General features: G+C 40.7%; 1 protein-coding gene across 1 annotated transcript in view; it reads left to right on the plus strand.

Moving 5' to 3' along the window:
* The window catches only part of LOC117245771 (glucosidase 2 subunit beta-like), a 201,829-nt gene that overhangs the window by 173,335 nt on the left and 7,564 nt on the right, over positions 1-20,930 (plus strand). The window contains exon 14 of the mRNA XM_033609260.2: positions 19,449-19,548. Coding sequence (XP_033465151.2) covers positions 19,449-19,548 — 100 coding nt within the window. The remainder of the gene's footprint in view (positions 1-19,448; positions 19,549-20,930) is intronic.

Raw genomic sequence — 20,930 nt, forward strand, 5'->3', positions numbered from 1 at the left:
GGAAAGTGCAATGCTTCACCATGTTTTTAGCGCAGGAAAGAGGAAGAACAGAATGCTAACTGTGAGTAATGTGACCCCAGCGCTTCTGCCTGCCTGTCACTCATGATGGTATGGAAGGGCAGAAGGACCAAGCGGAACCAGTGGTCAAACACGACTCATGTGAGTTGGTCACTCTGTTTGGAAGAAAATCGCTGCCAAACAGAACTCAAGGGAATGATTTCAAATATATAAAATGTATATGTTTCCCATCTGGAGATGGGAGTGATTATATAGGGCTGAATACAACAGTTGCGGATTCTTGATTTTTCATACACCTCAACATGTTCATGGAAAAATAATGCTAGTTTCTGTTTGATCACATGCAAACACCTCATTGGTATTTTCTGGGTGTAGGCCAGAGGTGCAGCACTATATGATGTACTATACTGTTTCCAGACAGCGTGTGGTGAAGGTATATGTGGAATGGTTTTGGGGAAGGAGGGGGAGGGGAGGAACATGAATCATAGCTTGCACGCTGGGAATAAAGTTCATTTTTTATCCAGACAGACCATCAGTCAGTCCTTGCAGGATATGGCTGGGCCTCCTGATATCAATCTGCATGGAGGCATCCTCCTTCTCCCCAGAGGGGGTGAGGAGGGGGAGAGGAGAGTGCTTTGATTTAAACGGCAGCATTTATCACACCTGCTCCAGCATCCTAAAGGACAACCATGTGAGAAAGTGCAGAGGGGAGCGGGAAGGAGAAACAGCATTAACATGTGTGGCCTGTCAATGAAAGCTGGAAAGTGTGACTGCGGTGGCGATGACATTGCTAACGCCTGCTTGTACCATTTCGGCTAATTTGGATTAGTTATGTTACGTTTCCGCAGTGTTAAATGGATGGTGTTGCTGCTGAATTTTGATTACGGCTCACGGCCGGCGCTCGGTTTGCGAAGTGTGTCAAGGCTCATAAACGTTAAAATTGTTCCCTTAGCGCTAACCTTCCTTCATGCTTGGTTTTGCAGCATAGTTGGCACTACACCATTAACTTTACAAATGTTTTTAAGGAACAATAAATCAGCCTTCGAAACACTTCCTTTTGTAACTGCTTACTCTTATATTGCGGCCACACATAAAGCCATAAAGATTTCATAAGGCACAGCATTCATACTGTATGCTCCCAATTATCTGTAAATGTAGATATTATACAACTCATATTCACCTCCTGAATTCCAATGTCTCCTTTTTCCATTTAGCTTTTCTGCCTTTCAGTCTCAGCAGCTCAACCGCTTCCTGAAATGGCCATTGTAACAATAACATCAGCCATGATAATGATAATAGAGTAGAAGAAAATGCTTGCATTGCGACAAACACCATCCCACTGTGACAGCGTCGTCCATCTTCATAATGTCCCCTCTACCCACTCCCACCCAGGGCAGACGTGGTGGGTACAATGACGGAACAGTGGGGTTTAGCTAAATGCAGTCCACCTGAAAAGATGAATAAATACACACATATGTAATTCACTGGTGTGCAGAAGCATATAGGGATTGCTGTTTGTTACCATCTTGTGCTTATGTATGAGCTTACATAACAGCACTTAACACTTCATTTGAGGAAAAACAACACACACACACACACACACACACACTGTACATGCAAACAGAACATTGATCTCCTTTTGTCACCAGCATGTCACAGTCATTTCCCACAAGCCTCTGTGGTATTGATGTGTTTCTCTGCAATATCACAGCTGCAGCGTGTGTGCTAATAGTGATAGTAAATAATGATTTGTTGAAGCTAATAATGTTTGTTGACTGTCGCAGGTTTCATTTCAACCCGGTGGTCACCTCTGAAGCCACACTTTCTGGTGTTGTTGCGCAAATATTCCTTTAAGTGTTTTTCCGATAGTCTTCTTGAGACCACTGCTGCTCCTTTCCATTGGAATTTTGTTGTGTTCCACATATGATCATGATAGTATGATCGCTTTTCTTACCTTGTTGTAGTTTATGACCGTCAGTGCCCAATCTGTCGCCACTACCTGATCGGTGGTGTACATGTGCAACTTTCGACAGAGATGAGAGGGAACCGACATGGCTTGCTCATTAGCTACTTTCATCATCAGCTCTGCAGAAAACAATGTGTTTAATCCAGAATGATAGTGATTAAAACTTTTTTTAAACACATTTTAACATTGTCATTTCTGGGAAATGAAAAAAGGGCCATTGACCAAGATTGATTTTTGCAATGGGTCTCACTTGTGTGATCTGGAAGTTGCTGACTTCTCTGTGGTTCGCCACTTGGGCAATGGCAGTACTTGATATAATGTAATGAATATGTGCTTGAACATCAACATGAGTGCTTTATTTTTTAAGCAAAGTGTTCTGGAAAATAGGAAACAAGGCTCAAATTGCAGCACATAGTGTAACTCGCTGTGTGCGCCTGCGAGGGCAGGAATAGAAACACTTCAGAATTTGCCTGAAAATCCTCCAGTTTATAAGATTTCTCCCAACACTCTGTAATGGAAGGACAAAAAGGACAAAATAGGTTCATTGTCACTCACGTCCAAAATGACATGTTACTGTCTTAACTGTTGCAGTGTTACAGCTGAAATAAACGGGGAACTGATGCAACATGTCACATGTGTGGAGTGGAGCAGGTTTTTTTTACCTGCTACACAGACTCCATCTCTTGTAGCTTGTGGTTGCTGCCAGCTTTAATGTGTGGATATTGAGTTTTGCCAAGTGATAATGCAGTTGTTTATGCAAGGTTTGAAAGCGTGGGCTATATTAACTGGTACTGAATTAATTAAATGTATCGTTTTAACAACAGGATGCATTGATTTGATAGATATTTTTTCAGTCTGAAATGTAAGAACACATAATGTTGCTCTGCTGCTTTGCATTGCCTCTGGTACAGTTAGGTTGGGCTGCCACCGACTAAGAATTTTCCTGGTCGACTAATAGTCTTTCATTAGTCGACTAGTCCCTTGCATGTTTACGATATTATATTTTGGGGCGGGGCAACACAATGGTTTGAGTTCAAGGTGTGAGAAAGAATAGTATCAGTAACATTGTTAACACTGTGCTACATTAAGTAAGTAATAAGTACTACTTTTGTCAAAAACGTAACGTGACATATGTCACATCACGTATACCACTAGTGAATTATGCTGTGCATACTAGCATACTGCACTATGTTGTTATTAAAAGAAGTCAACATTGTCTTTGGGCCGCAGGTGAAAGTCCTGCGCTTGTTTGACCCATCAACCACCCCTACTGCCCACTTTATAGGACCTTCCATAGTCATACAATAATAACCGTTATATGACTTATAACACTAATAACACTTCCTCCTACGCTCCCATAATAAGTATTACAGCAACTAGTGGGTGGTGCAGTTTGCAATAAATGTAAGTATGGGTTGTAATAAGGTGCTTGCGCTGTCGAACAAAATTTGTTTTGTTATTTAGACAAATATAACATTGCTGCCTCACTGTATTCATGGCAACAGTATACCTCCTGTTTCTTTAAAAGTTTATCTGCTAATACTCATATCATATACCCCAGCAGACTGTATCCAGAAGATGTTAAAACGTATTTTTATAAAGTCTTAGTCAATTACTTCCTAAATTACAGTTGCAATCAAATTTATTCAACCCCCATTGCATATTAGGCTTATTGGCAAAATATACAATTTCTCAGCTGTTTGCAATAAACAAATTACACAAGAACTGTTTAAGTAGTTCAATGAAACTAATATTACAAGGGTTTTGATCCAAATTCAACACAAAATGCTACTTTTAATGACTACTGCAGTCTCAAAATTATTCAACCCCTTCATGACAAGCATCTTCAGTACTTAGTAGAGCACCCTTTTGCTATTATGACCTGCTGCAAACGTGATGCATAGCCAGACACCAGCTTCAGACAGCGTTCCTGAGGAATCTCAGCCCATTCCTCATGGGCAATGGCCTCCAGTTCAGTAATATTCTTGGGTGTGCGTTTTGCAACCGCCTTCTTCAAATCCCACCAGAGATTTTCTATGGGGTTCAAGTCAGGCGACTGTGACGGCCACTCTAGAATCTTCCATTTCTTCTTCTGAAACCAAGCCTTGGTGGACTTTGAGGTATGCTTGGGATCATTATCCTGTTGGAAGGTCCAATGACGCCCAAGCTTCAGCTTCCTCACAGACGGCACAACGTTTTCACCTAAGATTTCCTGATACTTGACTGAATCCATCGTGCCCTCCACACGCTGCAGGTTTCCAGTGCCAGAGGCAGCAAAGCAGCCCCAGAGCATCACTGTGCCACCGCCATGCTTCACTGTAGGCAGGGTGTTCTTTTCAGCATATGCTTCATTCTTCTTCCTCCAGACATACCGCTGTTCCATAGGCCCGAAAAGTTCCAGTTTTGTTTCATCACTCCACGGAACAGAATTCAAAAACTTCTGTGGCTTATTTATATGGTTTTGAGCATAATGGAGCCGACTTTTCTTGTGCTTTTGGGTCAGTAGTGGTGTACGTCTTGGAGTCCGGGCATGGAGCCCTTCGGTGTTTAGTATGCGCCTTATTGTACAAACCGAAACCTCAGTGCCTGCTGCCACCAAGTCTTGCTGCAGGTGTTTTGCAGTCACTCGAGGGTTTTTGACCACTTGACTTCTCAGGAATCTGGTGGCAGCTGCTGATAGTTTCCTCTTTCTGCCACATCCAGCTAGTGTAGCCACTGTTCCTTTGACTTTGAACTTGCAAACTATGCTTCCAACTGTATTTCTAGGAACATTCAGAGCTTTTTCTATCTTTTTGTATCCTTTTCCTTGTTTGTGCAAGGCAATGATTTCTTCTCTGAACTTTTTGGACAATTCTTTTGACTTAGCTATATTTCTAACATGCAATCAAACGTCACTCTCAACAAACCCCTAGCCAGTCCAGGTATTTATGTGTTCTGTCTCAAGCACACCTGAACTAATGAAGCCCTTGATTAGTTGCACCAGGTGTGCTTGAAACAGGGGGTTGAATAATTGTGATTAGTTGCATCAGGTGTGCTTGAGACAGGGGGTTGAATAATTTTGAGACTGCAGTAGTGATTAAAAGTAGCATTTTGTGTTGAATTTGGATAAAAACCATGGTAATATTAGTTTTATTAAACTATTTCAACTGTTCTTGTCTACTTTGTTTATTGCAAACAGCTGAAAAATTGTACATTTTGCCAATAAGCCTAATATGCAATGGGGGTTGAATAATTTTGATTGCAACTGTATACACATTGTTTTTTCCAGAGTTGATGACGGAAGTTGCTAACCAGTGAAACATTAGTTCCCTTCTCATCTCCATTGAGATTTGTATGTGCGTAACACTGATTGGGCAGCCAGGACAGATTGGGCACAGACAATGACTAATGCATTTGCAATCCAGACAGCAACTTTCTGGTGTCTTTGACATATGCATGTTGCCTTGAAAAAGAGGAGAAGATTGGAATTTTGGTAAACAGTTTTTAGTTCTCTTGCTGAGAGTGAGATGAGAATATTTAAACCACTCTCATGTGTATGCTTTAAGTATGGCACTAGTACCGTGTGGTTAGCTTAGCTTAGCATTAAGAAAAAAAGGCACCTGTGACACTCACTGGTTAGTTTCATCTTGTTTTTGTTTTTTTCATCCTTTAAAAAAAAAGACGATTTGTGGTTTTACAAGGAGTTACGTGTCACACTATTTGTTGGCCTGGAGTACTTCCAGTGTGACTTCCAGTGTTTTTGCTAATCTAATCTCAGGGATCAACCTCCTGGCCCCTGCTCTATATTTATCTTCTTGTCTGTGTGCAAGAAAATTAAGAATTAGCATATTTCCCATAATGCTTAACTATTCTTTTAAAGCAGTTACTATCACGCCTCTTAGAGCTGACACCCTGTTCATTTGTTTTTCTCTTAATGTGACTCAATCTTAGGGCTCTTTCTTACATTGTCATTGCTACCTAAATTTCTGGGCATAATTTTGCTTTACGCTTGCCAAGTGAAAAATCATACAGTCAGGTAAAACTCAAGGACAGACAGTTTTGTGTGTGTAAAGAATCCAAACTGAAGGATAAATAAAAACTTGATGTTAGAGTTTGTGTTGACATGATAGAGCAGACATCTACTGCTGTTAATTATGGTGCCCACAACCTCTTTGAAATGGTCTATTACAATGTGACAAGGTTCCTGATGCTTCACCATGCTACCTACAACTTATCAATTATGTTTAGTAATCAAAGGTGCTCATGGGTCAAAAGTCTAGGCTGAAAAACGAAAGGCTTTAATATGAAAGCAGCATTAAACATAGAGCAGAGCAGAGAAAAGCAAAGTGTGACAGCCTTTTCTTGTTTTCAGAAATGAAAGTAAAACAATAACACCGTAATAATAAACCACAGGAACATAATTGAATGCAGTAACATTATACCACTGTTGTGAAAATGATGACAAAGCACAGAATGCAGTATAGTGTAGTTCCAAATTCTCCCTGGCAGAAACACGGAGTGCGGTGTCAACTACAAACAAGAAACAGTTTCACACTGAAGCTATACAGTCAAGTATATCACACAAGACACCAGCAGCAGTGTTTTTTGTTTTTTTTTTTTTTTTAAGGAGGGAGCACCCACTATATAACGCAGTTTTAATTTCTCTTAAATGTCTCTAATGGCTTAAATACACGCAGCACCACAGCTCGCTATCATTCTGAGCCATTTAGGTTTTTAAAAACACAAGTCCCCATGAAGAACATTGTCAACATCCAGTAATTAGCTTAGCGCTCAAACCATTTCCTGCTAACAACCACAACAACTATGAAAAACAACTCTTTATAGTATGCCCCCACAACAGCGCCTGGCCATAATAACCTTTCACCATGAGTAGAAGTGCATTTGAAATATTTATGTGGCCCCTTTCGGAGTTAGCTTAGGATAAACACATGGAAAAAGCTCCAGCTGCAATGATATGGAGCAGCTCAAAAAACAAGGAGTTTGAACTTAGAGACCTTCATTCTGTGTTTTTTGAACAGGAAGATTTTAATGTATGCTCTCATGAAGGCCAGTAAAGCAGGAAAATGCAGATAAATTAAAAAATAATTGAATCTATAGACCATATGAATAAGCCGCCAGACAAAACAAATATATAAAAGATGCAACACTGTAAGAATAACAGCATTTCCATGCTAAGATGAAGCATATTTTCCTCTAGACGCAGGAGGGTTGGATGATTCAAATGGAGCTGTAGACGAGGAACGGTTCAGTTGAAGGGTCATCCAATGAGTTTTTGTTTCAGGACTCCAGGGAAATCAGTCGGCCACGCACTTGGGGTCACGGGGGCGGCGCGTGTTGCCCCGCAAAGTTCAAGGAGCTAGGCCTTCCATTGTGCCGGGGTCAAACTGCTCTGCACTCGTGATCATGGAGAGCACACAGGGAGAGAGAGAAAAAGCAGTGCTGAAATTGTGCAGGGTCCCGTCGAGCAGCACGCTGTGTTTGACAGTCCAGGCTTGGAATACGCCCAACAGCCAAAGCTGAAAACAGGACAGACAGAGACAGGAATAATAAGTCTTCGACGCTGCTGGGCGTATATGAATATATACAAACCATAAAAGAACAGTGGAAGACAAAGGGAAGAAGATGTATGACTCAGATTGTACACTTTTGAAACAGAAAAAAAATATATCTAAGGAAGTTTATAAATGTTATGTAGATGACTCTTAAGACTGAAGCAGATGCATGGGCTGCAGAGGTAGGCACAGGTGGTGCTACTGTGTTACCGAGTCATGGGAAAAAGAAAAAGGGTATTGTGAAACAAAAAAAAAAAAGGCTATTAGTGTTGTCAGTTACTCCTGCAGGTTCATATCGCTCAGTATTCAAACCCACAGGTCTCCCTTGAACTGCTTTATTGAACAGTAGATTTTCAAACAGAAAACAGTGGAGAAGTGAGGTAGCCTAGCAACATTGAAACCACAGTGAATGACTGTGTGTGCCCACTGCAAAGGAGCCAGGCAGTTGAAATGACAGCGCAGAGCAACCCCAGAGAGAGTGGGATGTGCTGGCCACCGTGGAAAATACAAATAGGTTGGCTGTTTGTAGCAGTGCACTGTAGACATACGCATGCTGTTTACAGATCTGCCTTTTTTGAGCTACGTGCAGGCATAGCATACCAACGTTTTCCCACACCGACTGCCAGGCTCACTTTAAAACCAGCGCTAGTGACCCTATATTGTTTTGCCACTGTCCTGTTCTTGTAGCGCTCTAAATAAAAGATCTCCAGGATGTAACTGAGAAACAATCCCCAGGTGCTGAGAGAAAGAGGTCCAGCGATGTGAATGCCCCGAGGCTGTCAAAGTCCTCTGAGGGGCCTAAGCTTGAATGATCCAGCTGAGCAAATTTATTGGCGCACGCCTAAGAGAGGAGGCTCTACTCTGTGGCCATGGTAATATGGAAATATATTCATTTGATAAATAACAGTCAATTTCTCATGAGAGTAGCTGAGAAGCCCAACATCTTTTTTAAAAGTATAAAGAGAGAGAAGTTCTGATGGAGAATATATCACGTCCCTTCTCCTTTTAAGATTAATTACTGTTCACTTGCAGTTTTCATGTATAAATAGGAGAAGAGCACTGTGGCTAATTATCTCGATAGGTGGCCATTTTTATTGCACAGCAATCGCGAGGGAGCTGTAAGATTATTACTGTAAAACTACTCGAACGCAAGCAGGTTACAAATGAGCACAAAGAAATTGCACATCCTCCTGAGACTGAATCAGGGAGTGACACACTTCAACACCTCTTGACAAAATGGCCTCACTTAGGGGGGACAGTTGTGGGCTAAAAATACAATCTGAATATTTCTTGGCATTTTGACAATCTTGATATTTGACGATGTTTTTCAGCTTCCACTAACTCTGTGTGATGTCAGCAAACAGGGCCCGGTGAATAGTAAGAACAGCAACGTTGGAGCAACAAAAGTCAGAGTGGCAGCATACTTGATAATGCTACATGGTGATCCACAGGCATGCTAATTAACTGCATACAATGTGATATTGTCAAGCTGATTTAATTTGATGTAATACTGGTTAAAGTAGGACAGAGATGATGGGTATTTTACAAGTCATAACTGTGGCCTCTATTTACTTAGTCTCAGACATCTCAATTGCTGAGCTGGTAAGCCTATATCAAGAGAGCAAAATCTAGAACAATGTGTAGGATCCATACTAAAAATGGACGTATGGACAAAAGCCAAAAATGGTGCGCCAAAAAATATTCAACAATTTCTACAATCAGGTGTCATCAGTTTCCCGTCTCCAAAATGTTCGTAAGCGCGAGTCAAAGTTTCTCCCATCAAGTCAGTTTTATACATCAAACTTTGCGTGGAAAGTGGCGTACACCTCTTTCCGGCCTTGTCTTGTGCGTACGCAATGTCAATAAATGAGACTCCTGGTGTCACTTTTATCCGCTAGCTAGCTCCTACCCGATCCGGCAGATGAGTGTGGAGTGGCCAAGGCTAACGTTAGCTAACCAGTGGAGACCCTGGGGTGGGCAGTAGGGCTGTGCGATATGACGATATATATCGCATGACGAGAGAAAAATGTCTGTCGTTTCATATTTTGCTCTATCGTTTATATCGTTGTGACGCAAATTTCACTTTTTACAGTAAAATTTTTCGTCATTTGGAGTACAGCCTCAGTGTTGAGTGGAGGTGTGTGGGCGTGTTTGTGCTTTAGAACATAACCGCTATGAACAATCAGAACAAAACTTTTTATTCATTGGATTAAAATATCGGGATAGGTATTGTTACTGGGATATGAAATGACCTATATCGGAATATGAGATTTTGGTCATATTGCCCAGCCCTAGTAGGCAGTGGGCAGTATGTTTCTGCATGTTAATGCAGCCAGCTGACTGTCTGTCAAGACAGACAAAAGAAAATAGAATAAAAGGCAAGACATTTACATCACAAATAAAAAAAAATAACCACTTCTAAATGGATATCGCTTTGAAATGTTGCGCTAAAGCTCATTGTGTCAGTGGAGCGCAGGACTAAAAGGAAAGGCCTCTTGTATTTCAAGTCATTTTGCATTTTGTTTATAAAAAATAACCAGATAATAGCTTGTTGGTTAATTTTGCGGCTATTAAAAGCAAAATGAACTGAAACCCTGGTCCCTGGTCGGGACCTGAACGTCAGATTCTGGTATCACAGTACTGCAAATCCAGCTCGGCATGTAAATGTAATGTTTCATTAACTCAAAAAATGTCTCTGAACATAGTCCAGGCAACACTGACTTCGTCACCTCAATATAATTACAAAATCAATTTAGTAATATACAAATTTCTAATTTCTTGCTATATCAATAACAACGACCTGATCTCTGTATGTGTGTGTGAGTGTGTGGGTGTGAGTGTGATATCATGCCTTTATGCACATGACAATGTCTAATTTAATGTTTATTTAGGGAAGTCCTCTTGTCAAGCCCCTTGAGGGTTTTTTGGACCTCGTTGCATGTTCCCATTGTTCTTTTTTTTTTTTTTTTCCTAAAAAGAAGTTCTTATATCACCGACTGTAAATTGTTTTAATGGTAATTGTATTACTGATTGTCAATTTTTTTATGGTAATTGTAATGTTGACTTTTTTTTTTTTTTTAATACGTGCTAAATAAACTAACAAACAACTAGGAGACAGAATGGTGACCAATGTTATGACACAGTCTCTAGTTGCTACTAACTGTTTGAGTATGCCAAATAAAAACATTTGGAACAACCACTTTTACATTTTTGTAACCCTCTTTTTGGATTAACCACCTAAATTAAATCAAATATGGACTTTTTGATTGCTGTCAATTTTTTTGAAAGTGATTATAATGATGAAAGAGACAAAAGTCTTACTGATACACATTTAACATTTTCATACCCATGTAAGTTTTCATAGTATGAGCAGTTCATGAAAGTTTAACATAGTGCTCGTGTTCTCAAATATACATTATCTTGCTATTCGGGTTAAATTTTTAATCAAACTGTCATGTAGCAAACAAGCACGTCACATTTCCATGCATATTCCTTTTTAGTAAAATGACTTACGGCTGTGTTTGTTGCTATACTCTTCGCTGCTTTGCGTTTTTGAATGTGCCCACTTAATAAGTGGAGTGATGCTCCCTTTCATGTGCTCATATCAAAGCCTGTCTCGTCCCTTAATTGTTTTGATAGGCATTTGGAGGGGAAAAAAAGGGTTGATTTTATTATTTAATATTTTTATCTTATCTTATCTAAGCCGTAATGATTTAACCTACAGAGTAGTGACAGTTCCACTGGAACAAGTGCATAATTATACATTTAAGTGTTCTACTTAATGCGCTCATTTTCAAGCTGTCAAGGTCATTCGCTGGAGTGCCATTAGTGAAGAGAGGGGCCCTCTTTACCTGGGAACATGGCAGCCGCTTAATGCCCAATGCTCAAGAGGAGCATGCCACAGTACACCACTGCAGCCAGTGACAGCCATAGATTCATTTATATAACACACTCACTGATACAGGAAGTGTAATGCCTATATTTGTGTTGCTAAGGTGTTTATGGTAGCCTATACAGCCCCTGAACCTCACAGCCAACACTTTATACGGCAATCAAGGTGAAGGGGTAATGACTCTTGTGTGTCTGAGGAGAGGGTTAAAGTGGTCGGGAGTGGAGGGTGGGGGGAGGCTGACACTGTGAACCCCTGATGGCCTTTCTGCTGGGTCGCCATGGCAACATCTAGCCCAGTCGTTAATGAGGCACAAGTGAGCTGTTAACAGAATACTGATTTTGGTTTGACATCAGCCCTGATTCATATCTGTCAGGAGGTGTTGATGAAATATGCACCCTGAGTTTGTTTTATAACCGCACATAAAATGGCCTCCGTGTTCTGTTTATGCAGCGAATGCAAAACAAAATGTGTCACGGATGTTACTCACTGATTTAGAGTAATTATGTGGGTCAGCGCGCTATACATAAGAAAACCAGCCAAAAAACATCCAGTTTGCCGGCTGCAATTTAAATAATTGACCTGTTGGAGATTTATTTATATCTCCACATTAGGTATTATAATATATTTCAATCCTGTACTGCACCCCACAATTCAGAAAATGCCCTCTTTGTATATCAGTCATTTGAAATGAAGTGAAAGCGAAGCCTTGACTGAGCATGTGCCCTTCACATGTTCCTATGCGTATGAATTATTTATGGAGGTGCTGGGCACAATTGGTGGTAGGAGGGCGAGAGGAGCATCAGTGACTGGCACAGTAATGACAGTGTCTGGGCTCATCTCAAAACGCCGCACTCTGATTGGTGACCTTACAGGAGTGGCAGAGGTTAGCGATGCCTGGCACTGCTTGGCTATGAGAGCGCTGCTTCACCGAATCCAAATTAAGCAGCAGCTCTCAAATTGCTCTCTCTACCTGCCTGTGCAGCGCAGCATCTCGTGCTGTAAATGATTAGCGCATTAACAGCATGGTGAGGGGACTAACTTGCTGCTCCAGACCCCTTGTTAAAGCAGTGAAAAGCATAGCTGTGAGGTATAATTCATTGCAGTGGCAGCTAATGAGTGGATGCTACAGTGGGAAGGTGACAGTAATAAGCACAGACTTAACACCATCTGAACAGGATGAGGAGCTGGTTGTTAGGGAAGTATTTACAACTAATGTGACACTGAGTTGGCACATCTGATCGTTGACAGTTTCTGCAAATGAATGGAGTGTGTTTGAAGGACCCAGCTTGATGTTGACGCTTTCTAATAACAGAAACTGATGCGAGATACCTCTAGAGCTGAAATGTTTCAGTGCCATACCTAACAGCCTGTTTTTCATACCTGACATTGAGGAATAATTTTTTTCAGTGTATTTCTCCATTTGCTTTTAATTTAAGTTTCTAATTAGCGCTGAACTGTAGAAATTCAAAATAAAGCTGTTTGTGATGTGTTTTCTGGCTGCCAGTTAATTCAGAATGCGTTTACACAAATTGATCTGCATTAAAATACCTGCCAGTAGAACTGAAAATATTAAAATGCAAAATAAGATACACCATAGACTGACCAAAATTCAGATTTAAAATGAGCAAAGATTAACCAAGCAGTCAGTGGTTGTTTTCAGTACATGGCAGTTACTTGACACCATGGAAACTTTTCGGTCAATGTGTCATAAAGTAAAGTAACACAATGTGTAGCTCAGCGTGTGACATAACCAGTGACATGGGAGGGAATCCGCGGCTAGTCAGACGGCGATTTTCTCATAAATCGGCCCGTTCTTCACCGTCCCCCGTCAACTGACGGTTAATGGCCTTTTCCTTTGCGAGGAATCTGTCAGGTTTGCATTTCCCTCTTGCTACTAGCTGCTCGCTAATTCCTGCTATCAGCTGTTTCCTCACACATGCAGCGTCATCAACAGCTCCTCCCACAAGTCTTCAACAGCCCCTCCCGTGGCGGAAGGCTGCCTCGGTCTTTTTAAACTTAAAGGGTTCCACCAATATGACTACCCTACGAGGCGGAAAATTGGGCGCCTCGGATCAACTCGCCTTTTTGCCTCTGTGTGTCTAAATGCTCGCAGCTGGCCAGCAAATCGGCCCAATATTCACCAAAAATCTGGTAGTGTAAAAGGAGCTCAAGATTCTCTTGCTATTTTGCCTATTCCTCATCTAAACTGCCTTCAGAAACATATTTTAGTGCACTGTTGTAATATGAGAATTTGTGAACAGGAAGTGGCACCGTATTGTATCCTGTGGAAAAACGGCCAAGCTCAGCCTTGCAGCAAATTTTTCCCAGTGGCCACTCGCAGTATTGCAGCCTAAAAAGCATTTTCCCCATAGGTCATCATTATAAAAGAGATGTCCGTACAACTGCTGATAGGACACCTTGAACTGTAACCAAGGTCAATTATCTTTCTTTCTGTCTTGAATTTTGGATCCATGGAGGTTTTACCTTTGTGAAACTTTCCTGGAGCTGAGAAAAACAAGTTAAAAATCTGTAACATCATCACAGTGTAAAGTCTATGAGCCGAGCTGGAACTGGTGGGCCAGGCCAGCAGGAGAAACACTACTGCGTATATTCAGAGTGTTCGGTGCTGCACAGTGCATTCTGGTAGTTGTAGGTTTTCTGTATTGTAAAACACAGGCTGAAAAAACTGAGATGAACCAAAAGTCTGTTTCTGTGTTGCCTATTTCTCACCATAAATGTTTTCAGAAATATATTTTAGCTTACTGTTTAACTGTAATATGAGATTGTATGTAACCAACTGGCAGCCATATTGTTTCCTGTTAAAACAGACAAGCTTGCACTACAGCCCAGTTTAATGTGAAATACTTCTTTAAATACCCAGTCCTACATGCCTCACTGTATATACACTTTGCTTGTAAAAGCACATGTTGTAAAAATGTAAATATAATTCCTTTACATGCAGTACACATGTATGCAAACATGATTCATGCATGAATATGTGCAGGCAGCTCCTGTGCATGACAGACATAACGTTCAGTAGAGTTTATATCGCCTTTCTAATGTCTACAATCATACAGACAAAGCACTGGAGGCAGATGAGCAAATTTATATTCAGTTTTCTTGAGGAAACCACAGATATACCAAATGGGACCACCATTGTGTTTTTTCCCCCCTGTGGTTTTGTTCATTCAGTGTCTCTCCAGTGAAGGCCGAGGGTCTCAAAACACAACACAGAAATACACAAACGCACATCAAGGCATGCACAAATACACCTTTGGCCCAGATTTGTCTCCCGCCCCTCACTATCTGCGGGGTGTTTAAACACCAGAGTGGAGTTGTCTAAATGATAATTGCTTATGAAAGGTTGATTTGTGGCTATATCAGAGGGGGTAACTCTCCTCTCAGTGTTGAGCGAGATTAGCCGTGGATCTTCGGGATTTATCACTCGAGGCATACGGATTAATGCTGCGATGAAGTTTAAAACAGAATCACTGGTGACCGCATCGTTTTAAAGAAATAAGAGGAGCTTATATCAGCTCAAGCCATTATCAGAAGAAGAAAAGGAGAAGCTAATCAGCTTTTTAATGCTAATTATTCCTAATGAGGATTAGATTATAAAACAAAATCAGTAAAACAATATGAGTAGTCCGAGACCAATTTTGTCATGACAGTTACAAAAACTATTTCACGTGTTCTCTGATATAGTATGTTCTTCAGATCTGTATATAGTCTTGCAGTAAACTTAGCTCTGAAGGTATCAAGGAGGTGAAAGTACAATTTTAATGGTCTCTTCATGGGTACTGGATGTAATTAAATCACAAACTCAACATCTGCTATTCTGTGTGTCAATAGAAATCACACCTTAGTGATTCAGAGAGAAAATTAAATGAGATTGACTCCCTAATGTGTGCAGTTAGAGGCGTGTCTGAGTTCTCCGAGGCCCACTATCTCACCCACAATGCAAAGTAAATGTATGGATAATAGGTTTAGCTGCCTAGATATGCCGCTATTACAGGTTTATCTGTGATGGAAGGTGCATTTTATGGCATTAGAGGAGGCCAGACAAAGATTGAATTATAACCCAGATATCTGTAAATAAGATTCTCCAGGTTTTAAGCCTTAAAAGGAGCATGTGTTCAGTATCAACCGTCATCAATCATTAAAGGGGAGTCTGCGTTTGCGGCCGGTCTTGTCTCCATGTGGTCGGAAATGGATTTTCTACAAAAGCCAAGATGCAATTTGCCCTCTAATGCCAATGTTAATCTATTTACATACTTAAATTATGTTCATCCATGCTGAAAACAGAAGAGTGTCTGTTTTTCTTGTTCTACCTTTAAAAATTTTAGTCTTATCTGAATAGCAGTAGTTGGGTGTGAACCATTTTGTTGATCAGGCAAACAGTATTTCCAGCTTGGCTGCAGAAAGCAGGTGCAGCAGATCAGCCAGCATGTTCAGAAGGAAGAAAATACATACAGAGACCCAGATAATTTCAAGAGACTGGCCCTGCTGCTACAAGTGCAAGTGAGCATCATGTGTATCATGGCTGCAGCTTAAAGCCAAACTGTGATAAATTGGATGAGAAAATGAAGTTGTCATTGAGCCAGGGGGTTGCATTTTGCACATTCGGGTTGTGCTATATTGTCAGTCACAGGGTCAGACTAACATATAGTAATGTTTATGCACCCTGGTGCCATGGAATTAAGCAGTGAGGCCCAATGTGATGTTTTTCTGAGGTGTAAATAAAGAGCTGTGCACTAGTCTGGTGGTGACTGTAGAGAATGGCCCGCCAATATTAAGTGCAGGCAGGTATTATTACAGGGAATGATTTGTCAATAAGATTTCATCTTGTGACTCCTGTGAATCCAAATGACTTGAGTGTGTCGGCTACATCTCAGTGATAACTTAAGCCTAATTGACAGGGCCTACGCTGCGCAGGGGGGCTGACAGAGCGAGAATGGAGATTAAGGAAGGAAGCGAACAAAGGTGAGGTGAGGGAATGAGGTGTGCGTGTGTGTTAGTGGCTGGTGGTGTATGGCAAACCAGGAGGCATGAAGGTGATGCGCAAGGGATCGCTGGTCAACCAGCAGCGAGAGCCGGAGCACTGTCGCTTTCTCCGCTTGCCATGTCTGCTGGCCCTGACAGCAATCCATTTGAGGGCCTCCTGGTACTAACAGAGTGCTAAAACCCAATCAAACAGGCTGGAAGGAAAAGGCGAGACGCTCGGGCCCAGCCGGCTTCCACTTGTGTGAGCAATTCACCTCTGACTGACCCGTTCAGGCATCTTAAATAAGCCATGCACATCATGGACAGCAGAAAAGCCACACTCAGGGACCTGAAGACACCCATGTGTCCGTAAAAGCTGGAGAGTGCTTTTTGAAATCAAAGAGGACTCCCATGTTTGCCTTCATCAAGGTCAAATGAGAATAAAACTGCATTTAAAGAAATGTGGAAAGAAATTCAATGTTTGTTGGACACTATTTCACATAACCAAAAAGAGTACGTTGTGTACCTTGTGGGCATTATTAAATATGAATTATGTATCAACCTTTTCATTTAGGCCTGTCACGTTAATTATGTTATTGAGTTATCGTAAGATATACAGTATGGACATGACTTCGATCATGTCCATAAATCACCAACCAGTGTTACCAACATGTTAGCCAACGTGATGTTAACATAAACAGCAGAGGTTTCCCAACTGTTGTAAGACTGTGGTGCAACAATTTTACTTTTTCTTCCTCTCCATGCCTGCCTACATGCGCAAGTCCAAAGAAAAATAAAAAACACTTCAAAGTGCAAGTGGTTAGCTTGCCAAACCCTGGCAACATCCTAAAAAGTTCATTGTTTGTAGTTTTACCCTCCAACAACTCCACTCCCAGACCATCTTCTAGCATAGCTCTGCCTCTGATTGGCTTACCCAGATATTTTTACCCTAACCAATACCACTCCTCTTGCCCAATCCTATCCAGTCCAACTAATGATGGCAACGAATAATAGATAATCAGAAGGGAGAGTAGAGCGGGTCCTTCCTTTGCCTAGGAAATACAGAATTGTCCCTCAGCAGCACAGTAGCCACATTATGGAGGTAACTGCAGTGTTCCCTGAGTTTCGCTCATCTTATTCATTAGTCGCAAGGGGCATCACTTAGTTTGGTTTTTATTGGCCAAACTTTGTGTTAAGTCTCAAATTTAGAAATTTTGATCTTCTCCTATAAGGTAATATAATGTTATATAAATACATATTTCAGTGCACATATTAACAGGTGTTAATTACGTTTTAAAAATATATTTATATGTAAATTTCCAATTCCAAGAATATCAATGTCTAATATTCTTAAGAATTAAAAGTATATCATTGGCACAAAAAGGTCTCAAAATGGCAATAATATAATTTATCCCAATTATTTTTGTGACAATATATCATCCAATAAAATTAGTTATCGGGACTGGTCTATATTTATTAGGGCCCGAGCACCTGTGGTGTGAGGACCCTCTTAAAAACTGAAGGAATTATCATTTAGCCTATCTATTAATTTATTTTTTTCCGAAAAGAAACACATTTTTGAGGGGCTTAGGGTACTCGAAAACTCATGAATCTTTGCACACACGTAAACTGTCAAAAAATTTACATCCGATATAGGTCTGGTTAATGGGTGCAAAAGATTGGCTCAGTAGCGCCCCCTACACATTTTGACAACGCAGCCCCAGAGGCTGGTTTCACTGACATTTAAGAAATTTGTTAGGCAAATGTAACACCCCAAGATGTACAAAAAAGCCTCTTGGAGCCATACTCTAAACCCAACAGGAAGTAATTTATATTTGTTGCTGAGCTTTGGAAAAAATATATAGGTATGAAAAGTATTGAGTAAGTATTGAGATCAATAACAGAACCAGTAACAATATCATAATAAGCCATTAAATATAGCGGATTATCTTTCATAATACTAAAAGCATTACTCAAAAAACAGAGCTGATCCTGTTACTGAAATCCACTGTGGAAAGTTCAGTGTAGGCACATTGATTGAGGATTGTGCACTCGTGATAGGGTTGGCAGTTGTGAGAAAAGCACTTAGGCAGATTAAAAGAACAATATGCTGAATTTATAGCGTTTTGTAGCTCTTTATCCAGAATGATTAACAGAACATCGACAAGCTATTTGCAAAAAAACAGGCTTGCAGACCGTCAGGTTTTATTTCTTGATGTATGCGTCTCTGAAAGTAGAAAGATTGATTTCAGTATTTGTTTTGTGTTCTCTTAGCATTGCAGAGAGAAGTAGCTGCTCGCCTCTGTAGGGCAACACACGTCAGTAAAATCTGCAATAGACCATGCACCAAATGCAGGAAAGATTTTCCTCCCGAGCAGGATTACAGTGTTTTACAAAAATCAATACTTAACCAGCAGCACGACTGCGGTCGACGCCACCTCAAAGAAGCTGTTCAAGTTCAACAAAAGATCAGAGAAAGTTAGCCGGTGAAAGCATAATCAAATGGCATCTGTCAGTACTGCAAGCTGTGTTGGACTGTGTCCACTGGCGCCCTGGTTTGCTTTGGTTTTCCTAACTCCCCTTGAAATGTTTGGTGAGAATGTAATTAGCTAGCACTGGGCAGGCACAGCCTCATTTGAGATGGGCTTCACTGGCGTCGTGTTTTTTTTTCTCTTCTCCTTCCCTCGTGTGGTATCGCACACAGAATTAACTCTGACAAAATGGTAATTAATATTTCCCCTCCATTGTTGAAGAGGAGAGGGGACGCGAGAGCTGTGGTGCCAGGATCCAAAGGAGGGCACTGCCAGACTGGCCATCTTGCCAGCTTTTTATGTTTGCTGGGAGGAAGTGTTTTTCAATAAGCCAACCTAGTGGTGTTTAAAACAAATTATATGTTTCTGTGCGCAATTTGTCCCAACTGTTTATAAAGGAGTAGGAAATTACTGAATTTTGTTTAGCATGACTAATAGACGGAAATTTTGTTTCAACATACACTTCATGAAAATATTCAATCATGTCTTATTTCTTTTGATTTCAGGAGGTGGGGGATGTGGGCCGGAACACCAAAGAACCAGTACAGTCAGATGGAGTATGAGAATGGAGAACCTTGCTGGCAAGGAGGTTCACGCAGTACTACAGTAAGTACTGCATGAGTGACAGTACATGCAAACATACAGTAGGCACACACACACTCATACACTCACAGTAGCATATGAGAGCACAAAGAAACACGTATGAATAAACGTATGGATGAACAAATGGTACATACACACTAGTGTTGCACGGTATACCAGTACTAAAATAGTACCGCGGTACTAGAGTATTCCAAACGGTACTATACTGCATTTGGAAAATACCGGTACTTTGAAATTGCTTCAATTCATTAATTTAGTTAATTTATTTTACTCAATTATGCACACAAACGCCTTTCTTGTTGCTATTGGAGCACAGATTGCACAAGTGGTGTGTATGACAACACCTGTATCAACATTCACAGCTGGCGCACGTGAAAAAAGACAAGAGAAAGTCTGCCTCACAAAGGGAGACAACACGAGACAACACAAACTTGGTGGGACATTTGAGTTACCAAATCGTGACGTCTGTACCGAGGTACTGACCGAACCTACTATTTATTGTTCTAAAGGTTTGTATCCAAAAGGACTTTTCCTTTGGAAAAGTACCAAAGAGTATTGAAAAGTATCAAAATTCATATTGGTATTGGTACCGAAAGAAAGATTTTGGTATCGTGACAACACTAATACACACTGACAGACTGTTATATAGACAGATGGACAGACGATACAGTAAAGGATGAGGCAACAAAGAGAAGTCATTTGCACAACTCATTAGAGTTTCAGCCTGAATAAAAATGTTATACAGACCTCATTTGGATTTAATTCATTATGGCAAATGTGGAGATTTTAGACTTTAAAAGTAAAAAGAAAAACTATACCAATCATGCATTCGATCTTTGTAATTTACATTTTGGTCTGTATCAGTGGTTCCTAACTGGTGGGTTGTGGTCCAAAAGTGGGTCATGGGTCCATTGTGAATGAAGTGACTCATGAACGTGTCAGCTTTGTAAACAACACTTTATTTTGACGTACAGTGACTAACAGACACCTACTTGACAAAGACAAAACTAGCTCGATCCTGTGTGGACCTTGAACAAATGACTAAGGGGAAATCTGGACCAGTTGGGAACCACTGGTCGACATTGTCAGGTGTGAGCCTATCACTTAAGTTCAGACACCTGCATAGAACAGTCTGGTAAATGCTCACACCATAAAACCAATGTCCTTTGGTAGAATGTGTCCCTGGTGCTGCTCAGTACTTAAAGTGTCTGTCAGTATTACAGGACAATGTCCTGTAGTAGTATTAGTTGTAGAGGTCTTTATTTACCTCAACTGCAGAGAGTAAGCAGGCCCTTTCTAAAAACAGACTATTACGACAAATTTTGCCGGCTTAATAAGTGTTATTCAGCCACAGAGTAATGTGATACTCTTAGAACAGAAATAAT

This window comes from Epinephelus lanceolatus, chromosome 22 (assembly GCF_041903045.1).
Source record: "Epinephelus lanceolatus isolate andai-2023 chromosome 22, ASM4190304v1, whole genome shotgun sequence".
Lineage (NCBI taxonomy): Eukaryota > Metazoa > Chordata > Actinopteri > Perciformes > Serranidae > Epinephelus > Epinephelus lanceolatus.